Consider the following 23,447-nt stretch of genomic DNA (forward strand, 5'->3'; position numbering starts at 1 on the left):
AAACTGCTACAAAGCCATGCTAAAATTAATATTAACCACATATTAACAACATAGTACTAACCATGATATTATATGACAAAATAAAACGCAAAGTGTATCAAAATTATACTCAATCACATATTATGGAAAATTGTCCTTTTTTTACATGGGGAAAATATGCTTTGCGCATCTCCGGCGGATGGGGGATATCGGCCGGCCACCGGAGTATGTGGGCCTCCCCGTAGGATCTACCCACTAAAACCCCATGGTGCACCACTCCAAGCTAAGGCACATACCATAGTTCCGGGCACGATCGACCCACCGCAACTACACCACCGATTTACAATACGAGCTTTAAGTAATTGCCCTAATGATATTTAAATATTTGTAGACGTACTTAGTTGTGTTTTTTAAAAATCGCAGATTTTCCTCTTTTAGTGAACTATTCGAGTATTTGGTTTATTGTATTGTTAGTATTTTTAACATCAATTTTATATGTTTTATGATGGTATTATTATAGTCAATAAACTTTTTATTTGTGATTAATATTTCGTTTATTTTGTACAAATTTTACAGTGTAATCTACGCATTAACTCATTCATAAATAAAGTTGTCATCCTCTGTGAGTCGGCGGAGCATGCAATTATGCCATGCAGCGAACCATGAAAGGTCTAGTATTACATGATTAATGACCTCTACTTATAAACAACATAAACTTACATAATCATTATCACCTAAAACTGCTACTATAGATACTAGAATCATCTTCATCACATTAAAATAACACGATGACACATCGCACATCGTACAAACGAATTTTTTTATTTAATTAGATTAATTAATTGGTAAAAGTTTAAATTAAATCAGGCAAAGACGTGATGGTTGATCATAATAATAATATATTTTAGTATAATATTAAAAAATAGAATAATATTGATTGCCATTTCTTATAGTGGTCTTAAAAAGAGAATATTGAGGGAAACTAGCAGATCCAGATAGCATTATCATCGATAACAGTATCCCAAGTGATAAAATGTGTCCATTATACTGATCTCAGCACCTGACGGACTGAATATCAGGGCAATCACGATCGCGAGTCGCGTGCCTTATAAACAAGGTAACAGCATTACTCCATGACAGTCGACTGCAACCTTCGCAACCATCGAGCGGCGTGACTCCAGCAGAATGACGATTTGACGCGCGGTTTATAAACATATGTACAAGATTCCCATAAAAAATATCGGACAAAAATAATCTGTGATTTGTGTTAAGTTTTTTTTTTAAATAAAAGTGAAAATGGGCTTGAAAGCTGACGACGATAAGCGGCCGAGCAAACTCGCGATTATGGATGATATATCTGATACACCGCGTAAGTGTTTTTTGTTTTCTTTTCAGATTTACTATTAAAGTAAGATTAGTGTAGTGTAGTGATAATAAAACAAATAATACCTTTAACTGTTTATGTAAAATGTGGAAACAAAAATTATTGTGGGTAACCAAAAAATATTTTTTTGATAAACATAAATAAAAATAAAAATTGCTTTATCTAATATATAGTAGGTATACTACCGCAAATAGCAAACAATAATTACTAGTAATTTACCGTTTACGTAATAATTATTATTTAACAGTTTCAAACGAGTTAAATTACTAATGAGTTTCGTACAAAAATAAAACTGATAAAATAAAAATAAAATAAAATAAAAATTGTTTTATTTCTGAATAAATTTGAATCAAATATTTTCAGAACGTTGAACTACATGTTGCCTACCACCGGTTCGGGAACTAACCCGGCGAGAAGAACCGGCGTAAGAAACTCGCACGGGGCCACTTTTTAGTAAAAAAGTGGAAAATTTGTCTTTTAAAAAAATAAAATGTACAATGTAAATAACCTAATCTATACAATATGAATACACAATTGTAAGTCACATATAATAAATGTAGAAGCAGCCTTGCAAGCAGCCATCCTACTCCCAAGATGTGCTATCGTTTAGGAAATCGTTGACCGTATAGTAAGTAGCCTTTGGCACACAAACGTTCTTTTTTAAATTTATTAATTGATAGATTTTGAACGTTTTCCGGGATTTTATTGTAAAGACGTACTGTTAGCGGATGTCAATGGACAAGCTACATGAAATTATATTTATTTATTTAAATCAGTATATTATGTTAGTCACTATATATAATTTTAATAAGTGATTATTATATTTTAAATATTAATAAGTAAGGTACTTGATTTTGACAATTAGTTAGTTATGAATGGGCGGGAGGATTATTTACTTCCGTTATAACTTCCTCTTCTCATATTATCTAAAATATGAGAAGTACATTAATTAATATTTAGAATTATGTACTTAACTTATTCTTAGCCATTCTTAATTTTAATGTATTTCTTTATGATTTTGCTATATTTGAATTGTCAACGGAAGTTCGTTTCTTTTGTGTAAAATGGTATAAAAGCCAGCCATATTGCATTGATTGATTCACTCTGTAATTAACTTTGAGACATGTAAGGTAAAACTCTGCTCGAATAAATATCGCTCAATGTATAATTTAAGACTTTTACTATTCTCTAACAGTACACATTGACCTTTAAAAGATTTACTTATTTTGCTAAGTCTGATCACTGGTATTTCCAGCTTGTGCCTATTTCTAGTGTTTCTACCGTGACTATCACTTTTAGTTTTAGTTAAATTCTTTCTAACATACAATACATTATCCAAAATGTATTGAGAAGCAACAGTTAGAATACCAATTTCTTTAAACTTTTCTCTCAGAGATTCAAAAGCTGACACTTTATAAATTGAGCGTATAGCTCGCTTCTGCAGCACAAAAATTGTATTGATGTCGGCAGCGTTTCCCAATAAAAGGATACCATAAGACATTCTACTGTGAAAATAACTAAAATAAACTAGTCTTGCCGTGTCTTCATCAGAAATTTCCCTAATTTTTCTGACTGCATATGCTGCAGAACTGAGCTTACCTGCAAGATTAGCAATATGAGGACCCCACTGTAATTTACTATCTAATGTAATGCCTAAGAATACAGTGGAGTCCACCAACATTATTTTTAAACCAATGTACTATTTTTGAGAGAGCACTTTTACCTCGTGATTAAAAATGTATTAATAATATTAATATGAATTTAATTAACAATTAGCATATTTTATTAATTATTATTTTAGAAAATACATAGATACAATAATAAAGATGAAACAAATATGCTGATAAATATTATGTTTTTTGAGAACTGTGTTGGTTTTTGTTAAGAAATAAATACATTCCAAAATTAGAAGTTATAGAACTTTTAAACTAAGGCGCACTTGCGCAGATCTGGGTTAAAGTTAACGCCGGTTAAAATATATCTCTTTCGTAAAATATAATATGAAATATGAAGAATGTAAGAGATAACACACTATTTAACCCGGTATTAAGAGGATACACCAGGGGCTAGAGAAATGAAAAAAAAGTACGTGTAATATCTATAGCTGTCTCCCTTACCTCAAGCCTAAACCGCAGAACGCGATAGAGACAACTGCAAAAAAACCCAGAAAGTCCCCTGATTCCTTCTCCAAAACTTAACCGATTTAAGTACTTTTTTCATTAAAGATTAAAAAAAGGATTGAACTGTGTTCCAATGTTTTGCTTTTTTTTTGTATAATCTAGCCAAATCTGTTTTCTGGACGTTTGAACACAGCGGAAAATCTGGCCATTTTTTTGGGTTTTTGAACGTTCATATCTTATTTAATAATTATATTATGAAAAAAAAGAAAACATAGGGACATTGTATTAGTGGCCGTAAATATTCAGGAAAAAAATTATAACTCTACTAGCATTATCCAGGGAGGAAACAGGGGACAACGTTTGTATGGAAAAAAGGGCGGTGTGGACTCCTCTTAAGTTTGACGTGGATCTGCCGTCTGCGCAAGTGGACCTAAGAGTCGTAATTTCGATCGAATCGAAAGAAACAGAAATTGATAGGAATTTTCAAACCGTTAGATGTAAATACAATATTGGTCTCAATTTTTTGCGTAAACATCCTCATCAATGGCTGACAAAAATGACTGTCCCAATTAAATAAACGAGTTATTTAAATAGAATTTAAATATGACGCGTGTTAATGGGCAATTATTTTTACGATTCTAATTTCTAAAGGACTTGGCTGCGAAGTTAAAGTTTCTTATAGAAATAAATATTATCAAGAGAGATGTCCCCCCAGTCGGGAAAAGAAAAGTAGTAAGTATTCTACATGATACTTATTAGTTCATATGCCTTACTTCTGAGTCTTGAGTGAATACTTCTATTAGGTACATAGGAAATAATCTGTTTATTTTTGACTATTGTTTCTGTTATTAAATTAATATTTTATCATCTGCGTGTATATTTTTTAATGAAAATCTATTTGCCATTAACTTTGAAGTCAGTTACAAATGGAAAAGGACTTTATAATAATTAATAACCTTAGAAAGTGCAAAATATGTTCCAAATTTAATAATGCTAGTCCACAATCGCTTTTTTTCAAGAATTTGTATATTTCATGGTTCTTTACTGTACTTGACTGTTTTAACCTCAAAAGAGTTTCAAGTAAGTAAGTCATTGACATGAGTTTGATAAGGCTTCGCTTTACTACTGGCTATGAAATACAGGTAAAATCTATAATGTATGCAGTAAAATGCTTCGATAAGTCACTGAAGAGTGAAATACCTAAATTATGTCAGGTGACACAAATATATTATGACAAATGTCAGAAATTGGCCAAGTGCGAGTCGGACTCGCGCACGAAGGGTTCCGTACCAGTTTATCCAAATTGATCACGTTATAGAGCGGAAGTAGACAAAAATTGTTGTATGGGAGCACTCTTTCACTATGAATTTATGAAAATTTTAGGAGTCTAGCTACAGCGGTTCTTGAGATGCCGCCTGGAGAGTGGAAAGAGACGGACAGACATCGAAGTCTCAATAATAGGGTCCCGTTTTTACAAAGGTTACGAAACCCTAAAAAAGTCGTCAGCTTTTTTGGGGAAAAAAACATTTTTCAGTTTATCGTGTTAAAATATTATGTTTGCATTTAATTGATAAGTTTTGTTTGAAATGATAACGCAATTATATCATAAAGTACAATAAATAATTCAAGACGATATTATTCAAATAATGATAAAGCTTGTAGTTTTTTTTACAAAATTTCCGTGTAGGACTTATTTAAAATAAGCAAATAAACGATTAGATTTTGTTCAAAAAAGAAAACGCCGACTTTGTACAATATTTTGACGTGCCTTCACTTTACAACAGCCTTTCCCAAAGTGGGCGATAACGCCCCCTTGTGGGCGCTGAAGATCTAAAGGGGGGCGGTGAGGGACCCAGAACAAGAATAGGGGCGTTGTGTAGAGGCTTGGGGAAGGTGATTTTATCCGGATGCATTTTAAATTTAAACAATGGGGGGCGCTAAAACATAATTTGTTCTCGATGTGGATTGTGGGCAGTTATAGACAAAATAAGTTTAGGAACCACTGCTTTACAACCGATGATCCCTCTCAAGCTCAAGTCTGACAAGCCGTTTAGGCCCTCAGCTCTACATTCTATAATATACCAAAGAAATACTCCAAAAAATATACAAGCGAAAATAGAACCTCCTTTTTTGAAGTCGGTTAAACACATTTCTTATAACGCAGTCGGGATAAATTAAAAAAAAACAATGTCTGTTTTATGTTTAGAATGTTTCAAACTATATAAAAATATATAGCATGCTTTGCTTTTTGTATGCGGAAAGGGGTCTCACAAGTCACAATGCTTATGTTTTTGCACTTGTCAGTTGTCAGTGACAGTCGACACACATTGTTGGCCAACACCTTAGCAAACAACACTCATCACTTTCAAAGAACTCGTGCGATAGCTTGTTATGGCCACACAAAATGTTTATTTTGTGATTACGACTTAAATTTCTATTTTGTGAAACTTCAAGTGAACTTATAATTTATGAAATATAATAACTTATAAAATTAAATTAAGAAATTTAAAAGAACCCCCGCCAAACAATGATAAAAGTAATGAAAAGTAATGAAATAATATTTACTGCCTTTAAGTTCAAAATATAATTGGTAACTTGTGTAAAGTAATATTTTAGTCCATAATTGTTGTCAAGGTGTTTCGGGGGACCGCGAATGTAGATGTTTGATTTCACATAACATTATAGTTTAAGGATTTTCAAAGCGAACCGAATGGAATCAGCGACTTGGCGGTTGTAGGTTGTGGCCGCAGCGAGTCCTACATACCCGGAGGAGTTGTCTCCAAACCCTCCGGCATGCGTAACAGCCATTCCCCGTCTCAAAAAAAAAAAAAAAAAAAGGTTGTAGTTTACTTGGCGGTCCTCCGACACACCGTGACAACAATTATTATGGACTAAAATATTACTTTACACAAGTTAGGAATTATATTTTGAACTTAAAGGCAGTAAATATTATTTCATTATTTTTTAAAGTTGTTTGGCGGGGGTTTTTTTAAATTTCTTAATTTAATTTTATTTGATAAAGAGATAAATTTGCATTATTTTCACGTACTTATCGCATAAAATTACCATCAAAAGCTACTCCATTCGTTTCTTGTTCTGCATTCTATGGATGCGCTAGACGCGTTGTCGCCACTTGTAAATTATTAATTTAATCAAAATAGCTTGCTAGCCTTTGTCCTTGACATAGATCTAAATTTACAAACATTTTAGGACATTTCATAACTTATCAATGGTTAATATCGGACGATAATAGCATAATTGAATTTCGAAACTTGCACGTGGACTGTGCTTGGTTATTAAAATTGTAGCACGTTAATTTCACACTTATTACTGGAGTGGTAAGGCTCGTATTCCTATAAATAATTTGATGACATTAGTGCACGTTGCACGCTGCACAATGCACATTATAAAAAAATATTTTCATTATATTCCTGTCGCAATTGAAATATTATGTCTGTAATAAATTTTCTCTTCGTGTCGTTATTACTACACGTAATTCTCGAGTATTGAGTAATAATAATTACTAATTACAAATAATTATGAGGAGAATAATATAGCTCCAGTCTAGGCAAGCGCAAAGGAAATATCTAGCATCACTAAATTACGCAAGGAGATCCGAATTTTGGAGTCGAATTTAAGTAATTTAAATAAAGTTCATTTTTTTTAGTAACATCCATTTTATTGTATTTTGCTCGTAGATTTTGCTATTTTTTTTTAAATCTCATAATAGGCAAGTACCCTTTGACATTTACAACATTTCTAGTGGCGACGTCTTGTGAGTTGTGACTTGTTCTATTATAATTAATTATTATCTAGGTCAAGTTGTAAATCTGGGGCTTAGGGCCTGTTTCACCACTTTCTGATAAAGTGCCTAATAGGCTATTCACAACTTTTTTGACAGATTCTCCATACTTGATCTGTCAAGTTAATCGGTGGATAGCCTTATCAGGAAGTGGTGAAACAGGATCTTAATTTAGTAAATATATTTCTTACCTGCCCCAAACAGTTCGTTGTTACGATTTTTCTAATTAGGCTTTTTGGTATAATTAAGTTCTCTTGATTTAATGTTTCTCCAAAATCACACAAAATTTTATTTAAATCAGTTTACTGGTTTAAGCATGAATAATATAACACACACTTGCATTAATAATAAATAATATTAGTAGGGAATAGGGATAATAGTAAAAAAGGTGACAAAATGCTACAGTGGTTAGGAAATTGAATTGCGATTAAGGCTGTCGGAAGATAATCAAGGCTTGTTTTTCCTATTAGGCATCGTAAGAGGAAAATTGTAGTTCAAAGACAAGGCCGGGTTATGGCCAGCATCCAAAGTATGTTGTAAAGTTCTGTTTACTTAGTACTAGTACTAGTATTAGCTTACTAGACACTGACTATTAATTTCTGTCCTGTTTCATAGGTTTTGTTTTTGGGCTGGAAAAATATTTTCGCTTTTGATTAGCTAACGTCAAGTACGCTATTGAAAAGATAAACCTCCAGCAAAAAAGACTTTGAAGGCGGGCATAAGAGACAAGATTACCTACTACGTGCGTACGAGGCACGTATAGCATAGTACAAAAGAAGAGGAATCTACGCTGGAATTATAGGTGTATATGTGAATACGGTGAATAGGGACGCAAAGTGTCAGATAGACAACGGAAATCAGTTCCTTAAATCTGTGAGTGTCTCTATTCTGTGATCTGTCGCATTTCTAATTGTGGTCTGCGCCATAAGTATGGTTAATCAAGAAGCATCTGAATGTACATTGTACGGGAAACTGGCAAAACTTTAAATAAAATCTAAACGTCTTTGACTGCCGTTCGAATTTACAAGTATTTTTGCTGTAAAACCGGTTATGACAAGAATTAAGTACCTAACGTAAAAAGTGTTTGTAACTTCTCTCGTCTTTCGCAATAATTATTTTTGCAAAAATTAAAAAGTAGAAAATATTCGTTCATAATGAGTAATGACTAATTAGACGTGTTTTCTTTTTTAAACAAGTTTTGGCTGTTTTGATTTTATAAGGGGTCAACAAACTTTTGCAGACACAAAGGTTTAAGGTAAATCCTTAGTTTATGGCTAAATTAACTAGCAGATCGTAAAATGTATAATTTACTATCGGAACCCGTAATATTAAGTGGACCTAATAAACACAAATTGTTGTCAAAATATAGTTAGACCCATAAAGTTAATGGGCGATTCCATTATCGCGGGTGCAACATTTTGACGCACTTAAAGCGTCCTACTGACAAAATAAAACATATTTATTAATAAACTAGATGTCCCGCGCGGCTTCGCCCGCGTAAATTAGAAATTTTACAGAATCCGTAGGTACATTTTCCCATAAAAAATATTTCCCCCGTTTTTCCCACATTTTCCTGAGTTTCTTCTGTCGTATTAGTCTTAGAGTAATAATATAATATAACCTTCTCGATAAATGATGAGTCTTACTCGATAAATGATCTATCTAACACGGAGATAAGTTTTTAAATCGGACCTGTAGTTTCTGAGATTGACGCGTTCAAGCAAACATACTCTTCAGGTTTATAATATTAGGTAGATATAGATTTTTTTTAATTATCGCTTGACAAACTCGAGTCTCGATCTAAAAGACTATGATATGGTAGTGATGATGATGATGATGATGATGAAGAATGTAATTTGCATAGTAGCATATGCTTTCTGTTCTTAAAACAACGCCGAAACTCCCAAACTTGTATCTATAAAGAATCAGGAATTCTCTCAGCACCTTCCGAACCACAGTATACCAGGTATATCTCGGTGCAAAATCTTACTTGTTGGTAGCATATGCTTAGAATACTTCTCACGAAACCGAAGTCACCATATGTTTCCCTATAAGTTTTGAGGAGTTCCCTCGATTACTTATGGATCCTTCATCAGATCATCACTTTTCTGAATATAATACCAAATTGGGATGATACCCTATATACCAAAAGAAAAATTTTGAAAATCGGTTAACCAACGGCGGAGTAATCGTTGAATATAAGAAAACGAACATAACACCTCCCCCATTTTGAAAGTCGGTTAAAATTGTAGCCTATGTGTTATTTATTTAATATTTTAATCAGCACATGAATTGAATAACAAAATTTTTTTTAAATTAATCGTAGCACCATCTGTCAGGACAAACTAAAATTGAAATAGAATAATATTGAATGCGATGATAACGCCGTCCGCCGGATCTAATGTAAAACATTCCAAAATCAACAACTCCTTATAAATAAGAAATTAATTGAAAAAACATTTTCCAGTAGACCAAACTGTAAATCTAAACCATTCTCGAATCTCCACGAACACACACAAAAAATTTCATCAAAATTGGCCAAGATAAGATAAATCCGTTCAGCCGTTCTCGAGTTTTAGCGAGACTAACGAACAGCAATTGATTTTTATATACAGGGTGACCGGTAATAGGTCTGTTTCCTTTTAACATGTAAAAATACATCACTTTTGCAGCCTAAAAAGCTATATCATACCCTGTCCAAAAGCTAACGGTTACCGAGATATTCAAGATTTTGTATTTTTTTCAAAAACACCCGATTTCAAAGGAAAACTTTAAATAAAAAAAAATCTACCTATTAATTTCTTAATCTTTAACATAATTTTAGTTCTTAGGTAGATAAACTACAAATACAAAAGTTATTTATCCATCTAAACAGGAAGCAAAAATTAGCAGAGTGTTTCAAAAGTCTTAACAAAAAAAAATTAAAATGATTTTCCCTCATTTCACCCCTTATTGTTTAAAAAATCAATAAGACATTAGTCGTACAAATTACTTAATTAAATTCCTTATTTATTAAGCTATCCAAAAAGGTATAATTTGTAATGCAAAAATCTAAATAACATCTTACTAAGGGAATATTAAGGACCCTACGCCGATTTGTCCAAATGAAGAACCTGCTAACTACCTGAACTAGCAGGTAGTAAAATTCTAATTAGCAAATTGGAAAAGTCTAAATAAACATTTGCTACGTCAGGTTAAGTTAAATAAAAGTCTTTGAATAAAAATTAATATTTTATTTACATAATAAGTTGATAATTATTACGGTAAATCCTGTTCGAATTGTCGTCCTCGATTTCTGATGCACTTGCGTAATCAGCGAAAATTAGATCGCGTTACTCTTTTTGTTAAAATTTTCTCGGATTTCGTTTGCTGCATCAATTATTCTTCTCCTCAGTTCATGTACATCGCTAATAGGTGTTGCCTATACTAAAGACTTTATGTGGCCCCATAAATAATAATCGCAAGGAGTCAAATCTGGAGACCTTGCGGGCCAAGGTATTGGACCGCCGCGGCCAATCCAACGCTGCGGGAAATTTTGATCCAGCCATTGCCTAACTGTCACTCTGTAGTGTGCCGGGCATCCATCATGTTGGTATATCATACCTCTTCGGGTTTCAACTGGTATATCTTGCATGAGCTCGTGAAGATTATTTCTCAGGAAATTTTCATACGACTCCCCGTTTAAATTGTCCGGTAGAAAAAACGGCCCAATGCAATGATTATGCAAAATTCCCATCCAAACATTCAGAGAAAACCTCCTTTGATGAGCACCTTCTTTTGCCAAGTGGGGGTTTCCACCCTGGGGAGCCCAAAAGTGTATGTTGTGGTAGTTTGTTATGCCGTCACGCTCAAACTTCGACTCGTCGGTCGATAAAATCTTTCTTAAGAAGTTATAATCGTTTTCATCGGAGTGCAGCATAAAGCGGCAGAAATTGAGCCTCCTTGCAGGGTCTCCTTCTTCTAATGCTTGTACTGGTGTGTAGTGAAAAGGGTATAACCGAGCGCTATGTACGGTGAACCACACTTTCCACTGCGTTAAACCCAGTTGCTTCGCTACAATTCTTGTAGAGGTGGTCGGATCTCTTGCAAAACGTTCCAATATTCTCTCTTCGTCTTCTGCAACATAACGAGGAGGTCTTCCTGCATCACGTCGCCTTTGATGAACAGAGCCACTTTCCCGCACGCGTTGGTACGCCGCGGAAAAAACTCCAGCACTTGGTACATTAATTCGACGGGGAAAACGACGCCGGTACTCTTCCCGTGCAGCGGCTGCGTTGCCATCACAAAAACCGTAGCAGTACAGTATGTCAGCGTACTCTTCGTTGCTAAAAGATGCCATTTTTGATAAACAAACTTGATCAGAAGGAATCGCAAATAACACGTCAGCGCGCTCAGGACGAGAAGCGTTAACTAAACAAAAACTCTACATATTGCTCTTTAGACAGACCCGAACTGTTACGAACCGACGCGAACAGTTACGAAGAAACCGGATTTTTTTAAACCGACCAATAATAGATCGCTTCTTCCTCCGATAACAAAAGAATTTGACTACTTAGCAACCTAACCCTGAACAAATTGTAAGGCAAAAAAATTGTGTTGAGAGTTATTATCTTACCTTACCAGATGTTTGTGAATTTTTTGCACACAAATTATACCTTTTTGGATAGCTTAATAAATAAGGAATTTAATTAAGTAATTTGTACGACTAATGTCTTATTGATTTTTTAAACAATAAGGGGTGAAATGAGGGAAAATCATTTTCATTTTTTTTTGTTAAGACTTTTGAAACATTCTGTTGATTTTTGTTTCCTGTTTAGATGAATAAATAACTTTTGTATTTGTAGTTTATCTACCTAAGAACTAAAATTATGTTAAAGATTAAGAAATTAATAGGTAGATTTTTTTTTATTTAAAGTTTTCCTTTGAAATCGGGTGTTTTTGAAAAAAATACAAAATCTTGAATATCTCGGTAACCGTTAGCTTTTGGACAGGGTATGATATAGCTTTTTAGGCTGTAAAAGTGATGTATTTTTACATGTTAAAAGGAAACAGACCTATTACCGGTCACCCTGTATATAGATTTATCTTTCGATTTCTATATAGTCTTATTAAAAAAATAATCGGACAGAGTAACAACTTAAGTTAGCTAAAATAAAAAAATAATCGGACAGAGTAACAACTGAAGTTAGCTAAAATTGTGTTTATTTATGTACTATGTATTTTGAGACTATGCAATTTTGTCACGTTCGCGATTCACTTTCACTTTTGTTGAGTTTCAGAACGCGATATTAGGTCCTCCAACGCGCACGCGAATTTGAACTTTATGCAGCGGTAATAAATTACAAATTGACTCTCCATTTTATTTAGAAAACGTTTGTATGGGAAATAGAAAAATGCTGTTTTGAGGATTTTCCCGGCAATTATTCGAATTTTTCTCACCTTTTAAACCTTCCCTAGACCTCCACGAATAATTCAAGACCAAGATAAGATAAATCCGTTCAGCCGTTCTCGAGTTTTAGCGAGACTAACGAACAGCAATTGATTTTTATATATATAGATTATCTTCTGAAGGGATACATTTTAACTAGTTTAATCATGATTTGTAAATGAAAACTATAATTAAATCTAAGAAAAGCCACAAAATATGTTTGAAGTACTATCGCGGGTGCAACCAAATCGGCCCTCCATTAACAACTCGGACGAGTTCATTTGAGAATACTGTTAATTGTGAAACTTTTAGTAATTTATTAACCCATATTTCAAAAGTGTATAAGACAAAGAAATGATTTAACTAGATACAATTAATTTAATTTATTAGTACTAGGAATTATTAACAATTTCCACGATCGCGGGTGCAACATCAGAATATCGCGGGTGCAACAAGTCTAAAGAAATTGAATTTACTCATAAGTCTGCGACTAATTACTACATTTTTGATATGCAATACATTATATTATTAGTAAGTTGTAATAATACTACTTAAAATTTTGTTATTTTTTAATTATCAGTCATTTATCGATCTGAGAAAAAAAATCGTCTAAATCACTAAAACAATTTAATAATGTAAATTAGGCAAACGTTTTTCGATGTATTGCTATAAAACCGAACTACAGCAAACATTAAATTCAAAATTAATATCTATAATTTTAAAGAATATGGGAAAATGATAAGTAAAAATATTTTTTTCAAAGAAAAATATTAAATTATATGATTTTTTATGTCATTTGTAGCATGTCTTATAAAATATTTAAAAATAAAACAAGATTAATCATCATTTGAAACATCTGTTATGTAATACATGAAATATATCTAAAAATATAAAACACGATGTGACTCTATTGAATTTTTTATAAATCTTGTAATTACATGAAAAGTATTGATAACAAATATAATTTAACGTTATTGTTTACCTTAATAATATTAAATATGACGAAAATTACTATAATAGTCAAAAAATAAATTGTTGCTTTTGGAATTATACTGCTTCGATCGCGGGTGCAACCACTTTTAAGGTACTGTTTTTTCATTAAAAACCATAAAATAGTTTATTCCAATGATTAATTCCTATTTCCCTCTCAATTCTTCTTACTTTTACAAAGTTTCAAATTATTAACAATTTATTTTAGCGAGAAAACTAAACTTTTGTACTTTTTTTATCGCGGGTGCAACAATTGCAACTTTTGTTTAGCAATGTTTGAAAACTAATTCAAAATTGTTGATTTTTTTTGCTCAGAAATATAAACTTATGTTATACAGTCAATATTATGTAGGGAAATTCAACTTCGAGTTGTGATTTGTAGTAAAATATAATCATGTGTGGCATAAGCAGTTTTTCTCGCGCCGTTAGATGATATCACTTCAGAATGTTATAAATCATTCAAATTAAAATTTTTACTGATAAAAGTTTTTTTGCTAGTAAATATACATCTTTTTATTTATAATTCAATAAAAAAATGTAACAAATGCTGTAATTTAAAAATTCGTGTCAAGGGTCGTCTCTAGCGGAATCGCCCTAATATACCTAGCGGAATAGAGCAACAATCTCGAGCCGTCAAACGAAACCGAAATTGGTTTCATCTGCAGTGTGTAAAAATATGTGTACGTATACACTTACACAAGCATGATTGAACATGAATTCTATGAGATTAAATTGTCAACGTGCGGCACGTGCCGACTGGACTGACTAAAGGAAGATTTTTTTTAGTTATTTGTTTAGTGTAAGGAACAAAACACTGTTTAACTTTATTAAACAAGTTGATTTTAATGTATTTTTTTGGTTTATTCGATTAAATTATAAAGAATATAGCGCTTTTTTGATGAATAAAGAAATACCGCAAAAATACCGAAAAATCGGAAAACCGGTTTTTGAAAAATCAATACCGGTATTATACTGGTATTGCGAAAATTCTCAATACCGCCATGCCCTACTTGTGATGAACTTTTCAATTCGCCAACTGTACTTATAAGGAGTGAGCACACTGAGACGGGCCGTGCCGGGGCTCAGCGTGCCGGGGCTCATCGCAAAAATCCGCCCGCTACAATTTGTATGGAAGCGGATGCGCGTATCGCACACTGTGTCGGGGCGCAGCGGATTTCCGCTTCCATACAAATTGTATGGAGGCGGATTTTGCGATGAGCCCCGGCACGCTGAGTCCCGGCACGGCCCGTCTCAGTGTGCTCATTCCTATATACGTATATACACGTCCAAAAACTTATGGAGTATGGACTAAATAATTTTCAAGGCCTTGTAGTGGCAATACACACTGTGCCATTGACCTTTGCTGCCATTATAATATTAACCTGTATAAAATGCTTGATCAAAATCACAGACCATACCGTATTTCGGCATAACTGACCTATCGAACCTACCTCAATAGTCTAGGCAAAAATTTTCCTGTTATGCTTTCATAATAATTAGACCTGATATTTTAGCAAAATCTTGCAAATGGGGGATTTCCACGCTAAGCGTATAGAAAAAAAAGTTGATACCACTGTTGATACCACGTTGATACCTTCGATTCTTGTTTTGTTTTTACATAATATTCGTTTAACTGTCACGCCATTTTCGAAAAATTTTCAATTTCTAATTATAGTGGTACTACGGAACCCTATATTGCGCGTGTCACGACACTCGTACTTGGCCAGTTTTTTTTTATAATTTGAACTCGAACAATCCTTGAAACTTCTACTTCATCATCTAGCTTTAAGAGCTCACCTGCCTCTAAAAATCAAATATCGTCCTTCTCTCTTCACACTCACGCCCGTCTTTCATATGCCAGGTGAAAAAGGACGACGCGGATTCATCGCCGAGTTAGTTTTACTTGAATAAAAGACGAACTATAATGATTATGAAAAAAGTGTTTTGAGCAAATTTAGGTTTTATCAATACCTTTTTAGATATTTAAAAATATTAAGAGGATACACCAGGGGCTAGAGAAATGAAAAAAAAAGCACGTGTAATATCTATAGCTGTCTCCCTTACCTCAAGCCTATACCGCAGAACGCGATAGAGACAACTGCAGAAAATCCAGAAAATCAACGATTCGTTGTCCCCTGATTCCTTCTCCAAAACTTAACCGATTTAAGTACATTTTTCATTAAAGATTAAAAAAAGGCTTGATCTGTGTTCCTATGTTTTGCTTTTTTTTGTATAATCTAGCCAAATCTGTTTTCTGGACGTTTGAACACAGCGGAAAATCTGGCCATTTTTTTGGGTTTTTGAACGTTCATATCATATTTCATAATTAAATTATGAAAAAAAAGAAAACATACGGACATCGTATTAGTGGCCGTAGATATTCAGGAAAAAAATTATAACTCTACTAGCATTATCCAGGGAGGAAGCAGTTGACAACGTTTGTATGAAAAAAAAGGCGGTGTGGACTCCTCTTAAAGAAAAGACAGCAAACTTCGAAGATCCACACAAAAATGTGTCTAAAACAAGGTTTTTTGTAAAAAAGAAACTATCGAGCATTTTTTGAGTAATCGTGTTTTCGTCTTGAGCATTTAATCTTTATGAACTGAAGTTACTTATGTCAAAAAATCAGTTTTCTAGACCTTACAGATTTTGAGATCTAGGTTAAAGTATGTAGTCAAGTTAGGGTCATATGGGCTCTTAATATATTATATCTACATACGTAAAATGAAACTCCGTTTATGAAAAAAAACGACAATTTTCAAATTGTTATGTACCTAGTTATGAACCTCTTCATCCACTTACGTCTTCAATTATTTATGCTCTAGCAAGGCGCTTTGGCATTTCCTTGACACAGCTTTAAATGTAGTTTAAACTAGGATTTACGTACTTAGTAATCTCAAGAGGAAGGTTCACGAGTAAAACACTCGAGATATTTGATAAGACAATCAAAGTCAAACGTTTCACGCCGGAAAAGATTAGACACTGATATTATTGAGGGCTCCAGGCCCAGCCTCCAAGTGCTAAAGTAAGAGGAAAAAATGTAAGATTACTAGGGCATCTACATGGTAACTAGAACATACCCTTGCCCGTACTTACCCAATAAAAATAATCCTGATAAAAAAAAAAAAACCTTTCCGGGATTCATTAAAATAGCTGACAATTCTTTTTGCTGAAAAACAAAAAGAGGTAGACGTACTAATAGGCATTTAAGATATTTGTAGCAATAACAGTACCACGATAATACCTACTTACTTAATATAGGTATACCTACTTATAATAATTGCGTAAGAGTTACTTTATACAGTAAATTACTTAACAATAATCGATAATATTACATATAGTAAATACAAAGGCACTTTACTATAACTACCTCCTACCAGACTTTATTCATAATGGCGGTTAAAAATAGGACGATGATTTAAATTTTCATTTTTCACTGAAGACAGCTGCAAGTGAAGAACAGATCTAACTACAACGCAATAACAAATGTTGCTCAATGTGGAAGATAGCAGTTAGCAATTGCTACTTACTTTGTGCCTATTACCCAACTACCTACTATTAGTACGCTGTACGGTAATGCTAACATGTGTATGCAGTTATTTTTCGCCAGAAACTGACTACTTTCTTTCTTCAAAATGTCCCCGGGTTGAATATGGAAAAATTGTTGAATTAGAAGTTAGAACGATAGTTGTGGGTAGAGTCTCTGAAGTTTGAATGTGGAAAAGCAATTATAGATTTAAGGGTAAAACTAGGATAAGAGTTGACGGAGGAGACTAGGGGATAAACGCAATAGGAAAGGGCCCAGCTGTAGAAATTCCAGGTGTTGAAGACGGAATACCTTTGTTTCCTGTTGAAGATGCCGCTATGTCTCACTCTGACGGATTAATCGTAAAGCTACTTTTAATCTTTGAGTCATAATGTAAACAATAGAACTAAAAATTCCAGTCACAACTCACAACTGTAACCACAAGCTATTATAACATATAATAGCCGTGAAGAGGCCTAGCAGCGAAGGTTCTAATTTATCTTAAACTAAACTAACGTTATTTTTACCTTGATATTATCCTTTATATTGAGGATGTGTACTCAAATTAGATTAATCTAGTTTAATGTTTTGAGAACCTTGGCAAATGGTCTATTTCCGGTATAAAGGCCTACGCACGGGTTTGGGTTAAATATAATATTGTTTTCTCTCTCTTTCCTCGCATTTAATAGAGAGATAACCTGATATTTAACCTAGGGATACTTTAATTCATCGCAGGAAGGTCTTAAAGGTATCTGCTGAATGCTATTCTCAAACTTAAAATAGCATTGAGCATACCGAGAGAAATTGTAAAAAGTTTTTGCAGAAAACAGAAACCGAGGCAGACTAGATATATTCTGATGAAGTGGTAAATAAATTAATCCAGTCAAGTTCGTGTCGGAATCACACTCAAAAGGTCCCGTAGCTAGTAGCCGTTTAGACTTTAGTTAGAACAGACTAGCTATCACTTCATTGTTGCCTGGCAAACTATCTTAAATATCAGCATTTTGCAAACAACGTTAAGATCGTTAATATAGTTTTTTAGCCTATTATTATAAAAAGTAAATTGTATGTATAAATAAAGAAAATGTTGTCATAGAGAAATTCTGTGTTTATTTGAACTTTAGTGTCTCATCTCATGATTTTAAAGCTTGATAGAAGCTCATTAATTATTCTCGCTTGATTGCTTTAGAAGCTAATCTAACTAGCCTTCGTAATTTCGTATTTCCTCCTCCGTATTTCCATAGACAATTTCATCTAAATCGGCTCACACACGAGCTACCTGAACTGGAACCAATATGCGACTGAAACGTTATATAAAAAGCCTGAAATCAGCATCTATGTATATAATGGCGTGTCAAAATCCTATAACAACACAATACTGGGTCAACGTCACTGCCTCACGCGACCGCAGGCTTGGTCAGCGAAAAATAATGCGAAAAACAATATCATGTATACAAATATTACATACAAAACTGTTTATTTACACTATTTTGAAAGACCAAGAAGGTTAGGAATACATCATAATAATATTACGCATGTCCTAAAAGCTTAGAGCTAAAGAAATCAAGTCTGTTAATCGATGAAGATAATAAAAAATGTCGGGGCAAATATTGTACCCTGAGTTACTCGTCAGAGGGCATTATGCAATACAAGTATGGATAATGGAATATTCTAAAATTACGGGCTATAAACTTAGAAGTATTATTTGTAAGTAATTATCGATCTATAGCAATTACGCGAATATAGTTAGTACACCTACGTATTAATGAATGGGTCTATGTCAAAGGCCTTGCTAAGAAAAAAACTAGTTTGACTAATAATGTACATTAGTGATGGGTAGCGGAAAAGTTTATTGAACCACTCAATTTGATTGTTATCATAGATTGTTATCGGTCAAAAGAGTCCCGTTGTATTTTATTAGGATCTGAAATGCTTAATTTATTTTTACTGTTGTCATAAGAATCATACATCAATCATTCTAGCATTAGATATTTTTTTTTTAGTCCCTACTCCCATCTCGTTATGTTTTTATTTAATTCCCAATATTTAGTCCCGGGTTGTCACTTTGACTTGCGATTTATTGTTTAAAAGGTAGGTAAATCGTGAACAACCAACTTAAAATGGCTTTTTCCTATCTTAGGTTAGTATTTTCTTATAGCTGATTATCATAATCTAATATATAAAATTCTCGTGTCACAATGTTAGATAGCGTACTCCCCCGAAACGGATTTACTGATTTTAACCAAATTTTATATGCATATTCAGTGGGTTTGAGAATCGGCCATTGGGTACTTTTTATATTGATAAGTGCATTTGTAGAATAAATAATAGTAAATTATTGCAACTCGAGACTGACGGCGACCATTGTTTGTGTGACGGGATAGCGATGGACGTTGCCATGGTGACATACTTATTTAGTCACTTCAATAAAATAATATGGTCGAAATACTTTATAGATTATTATATTATTATTTGGGAGAGCCATGCTTCACGCACGAATGGACCGGCTCCCGGACCGGATAAATACCACGTTCTCACAGAAAACCGGCGTGAAACAGCGCTTGCGCTGTGTTTCGCCGAATGACTGAGTTTACCGGAGGCCCAATCCCCTACCCTTTTCCCTTCCCTACCCTCCCCTATTCCCTTCCCTTCCCATCCCTACCCTCCCCTATTAACCTATTCCCTCTTAAAAGGCCGGCAACGCACCTGCAGCTCTTCTGATGCTGCGAGTGTCCATGGGCGACGGAAGTTGCTTTCCATCACGTGACCCGTTTGCTCGTTTGCCCCCTTATTTCATAAAAAAAAAATATGGCAAAGAAATGTTTGCCGGGACAGCTAGTATTATATAGTATGTCCTCTGGCAGGAGGTTTAATGTATTCTTCCGTAGATATAAACTGCCTGCGAATATAATATGCAACGAAGCGTGAATGATAATTACTTCATTGAAACAAAATGTGGAAGGTTGTTATTATACGTACTAGAACCTACTGTTAAAATAATGGGTCAGCGTTTTGTTTACTAGATTTATAGCAGCTGGTCTCGGATCACCATCATTTGGAATCAAGTAGCTGGTTTTTGCTAGTGTTGTTATGTGAATCTGATTATTTACTTTAAAGTTTGTACGGGTTGTCACTATGGTCTATGACTTCCTATCTCTAGAGTTGCCAAATTTGGATTTGGTCAAAAATCTTAAGTTTTGCTGTAGTCTTTGCAAACTTATTTGTGATATCAAGTATGTAAATAATATTTTTTACACACCTTTACAGTTTACATAAATTAATTACAAGGCCGTTGAATAATCTTTAAACGTACTTAATTTATTTTTCTTCAAGTAGGTACGTGTTGGTGAGCTACAACCTGGTAGCAGTTCTCACGTTGCGTTCCTTGAAAAGTTAAATGAGCCAATAAACGATTACTTACCTGCTACTACTTACTAGCTAGTCAGAAAGAACACGTGCGTGTCATACGTGTGAGAGTGATGTGACAAACAAACAACAGACTTCTTTATAGGTATCCATAGATATACAAATGAAGTAATGAGTAATGACATTTTGTTCGAAAACAATAGGTTATATCAGAGTAGTTGATACTGTTGATTAATATGCAGATTACGGACCTGCGTAATTTTGTCGCGTTATGTCAAACCCAGCCGGCAGTTTGCGACTAATATTGAATTGATATAAACCAACCAAATAACGTAGGACGGTAAACTGCTTATGAATACATTTCTTCAAAGACTTAGGGCCTGTTTCACCACTTTCTGATAAAGTGCCGAATAGGCTGTTCACAACTGTTTTAACAGATTCTCCATACTTCATATTATGACAAGTTAAGTGGTGGATAGCCTATTCGGCACTTATCAGGAAGTGGTGAAATAGGCCCGAGGCCCGTATTTATTCACTTTCATTACTAGTAATAGTAAGTATGTTATGTATAATGTATTATAGTAGTATAGTATTAGAATAGTACCTAAGTATGTAAATCTAGATCCTATCTAGACATAAGAGTATAGAGCACTAGAGTACTTAATTATGATACTAATAGTTAGGGCAAATGATGAGTTAATTTCATATTTGTATATTACATACCTATATGTAGGTATTTTATTCACCATGAAGATTCACGTGCAGATACCGTGATTATGAATGCAAAAGAGCTCACGTTTACACCAAGTTATAAAATATTAGCATGCAATGATATGCAATTTAATGATAATGAAGAAAACAATAAAATATGACTATCACATTAGCCCGGGCGCGCCCGAGCTTAAAGTTCCAACTTGCACACGTACATTCATCCTGTTAGAACTTAGTCTAAGCCTCTAAGACTGGATTGCAGTCAACTAACTTTAACTTTAACCTTAACTATAACCGGAAAAATTGACAGATGTCGTATGAGAATATGGGGTATTTGGACGCCATATTTAACTTTAACTATAACCACGCCTCTGGTGCAACCCACCCTAAGGTATAATATAAATGAACTAGATGACGTCCGCAGCTCCGTTGAGCCAAAATCAGTTTATCGCGCAGAAACCGTACACTTCTCTCAGGCTAAAGAGTGTCCTTGGACACAAAAGTTCACCATACAAAATTTCAGGAAAATCGGTTCAGCGGTTTGGGTGTGAAGAGGTCACAGACACACACACTTTCGCATATTTTATGCTAATATAAGTTATACAGATTATAGGGCGTAACAAAACTAAGTGATAATACTTTAGGGTGTGTATGTGTTCCTTGTAGAGAGTTAACTGTGAAAGTAGCAGCGCTGAAAGACCAATTTTTTTTCGCTTTTGTATGGGCAACCCCAGCGTCACAAGTTTTCCCATACAAAAGTGAAAAAAATTTGGTCTTTCAGCGCTGCTACTTTCACAGTGGACTCTATGAGGTACACGTACACACCCTAAATTACTATCACTTTTGTTACACCCTGTATAGATATTAGATAATTATTAATGAGTAATGACCGTACCGATTTTGAAACTCAAAAATATGCAATTGAAAGATTTTTCAGATTAGTATTTTAATAAACATTAAACACGTAAGTACTCGCTACGCAAAATCATCGTAATTCATATGTATGGAAAAATCTTGTAGCCTTGGCAATTTAAATTATGGCAACGTTGACCTCGAGTCTTCGGGAAGCCAGTAATTTATTAAAATTTTACTAAGTACCTGGCAAAATAAGGGCTATTTCTAGGTAGATTTGATGTTTAAGAAATATTTGTTACTGTTTTTTACAGAGTTGTATCCTGGTTATCAAGATTGGAATTTAGATAAAAACTTCTTTTCTTCTTTTCCTCTATCTGTATTATTCTACTCTTTTATCCTTTCTCCCTTTCATCGTTTATTTAATTAAATGCGTTTCCAAACCAAATAAGTACTTAGTCTTCTACGCGCGGGCTACTTTTATCTTGGATCGGATGAAGTATTGAATAAGTAGTTTAAAGTACTGAATAAGTAGTTTGAAGTATTGAATAAGTAGTTTAAAGTATTGAATTAATTGGAGTAAGTACTTATTGAAAATTACGGACACCCAGAGGTCCATATTTTTAGGACGTGTTTTGACTTTCGTGGCATCTTTTTGTTTTCTAAGGAATCTTTAAATTTTTGAGAACCGTTCTTTACTTAGGGAGCGTCCACAAATTACGTGAGGTGTCTAAGGGGGGAGAAGCTTGAGTCAAATCTCATCTAATCTTACGTTGCGCGTTAGAGAGATGGGGGTCTCGGCAAATCTCACGAAATTCTTTTTTTCTCATTGTTACAAAAAAAAAACTATTTTGGTCCATTTCATCCAGATTGTACGTATGCTTAAGATTTTTAAATTAAGATTTAACTAACGAAAGATAAAAACTCGCTAAGCATACACACGGTTTCTAGCACGGACTTGAGTTAAGTAGTCAGATTTTTATAAATTCTTGTTGGAAAAGCAAAAATTGGCAAGACATTATCGTTTAAGAGGTGTCCGGGGAAATAACCACATTTCGGCCAAATGTCCGGGAATTTTGTCGTGCCTGACCGGCGAAGGGAATTTGGGTGATGGCAACCCTACCTGATCCAAACTACTCGTAAACTCAGCCTAATATTGGTTCATTATCAATACGTTATACGTAACAATATGGACAAACTCACGAATTATTATTTATACTTACTTTGCACTTCTCATCTTCATACATTAAAAAATAAATAAAATGATCAAATAACCAAACTGCCACGAT

General features: G+C 33.9%; 1 protein-coding gene across 1 annotated transcript in view; it reads left to right on the forward strand.

Moving 5' to 3' along the window:
- Positions 1-1,104: 1,104 nt before the first annotated feature.
- The window catches only part of LOC121733384 (putative inorganic phosphate cotransporter), a 57,710-nt gene continuing 35,367 nt past the window's right edge, over positions 1,105-23,447 (forward strand). Inside the window, exon 1 of the mRNA XM_042123612.1 lies at positions 1,105-1,348. Coding sequence (XP_041979546.1) covers positions 1,276-1,348 — 73 coding nt within the window. The 5' untranslated portion in view covers positions 1,105-1,275. The remainder of the gene's footprint in view (positions 1,349-23,447) is intronic.

This window comes from Aricia agestis, chromosome 13 (assembly GCF_905147365.1).
Source record: "Aricia agestis chromosome 13, ilAriAges1.1, whole genome shotgun sequence".
Lineage (NCBI taxonomy): Eukaryota > Metazoa > Arthropoda > Insecta > Lepidoptera > Lycaenidae > Aricia > Aricia agestis.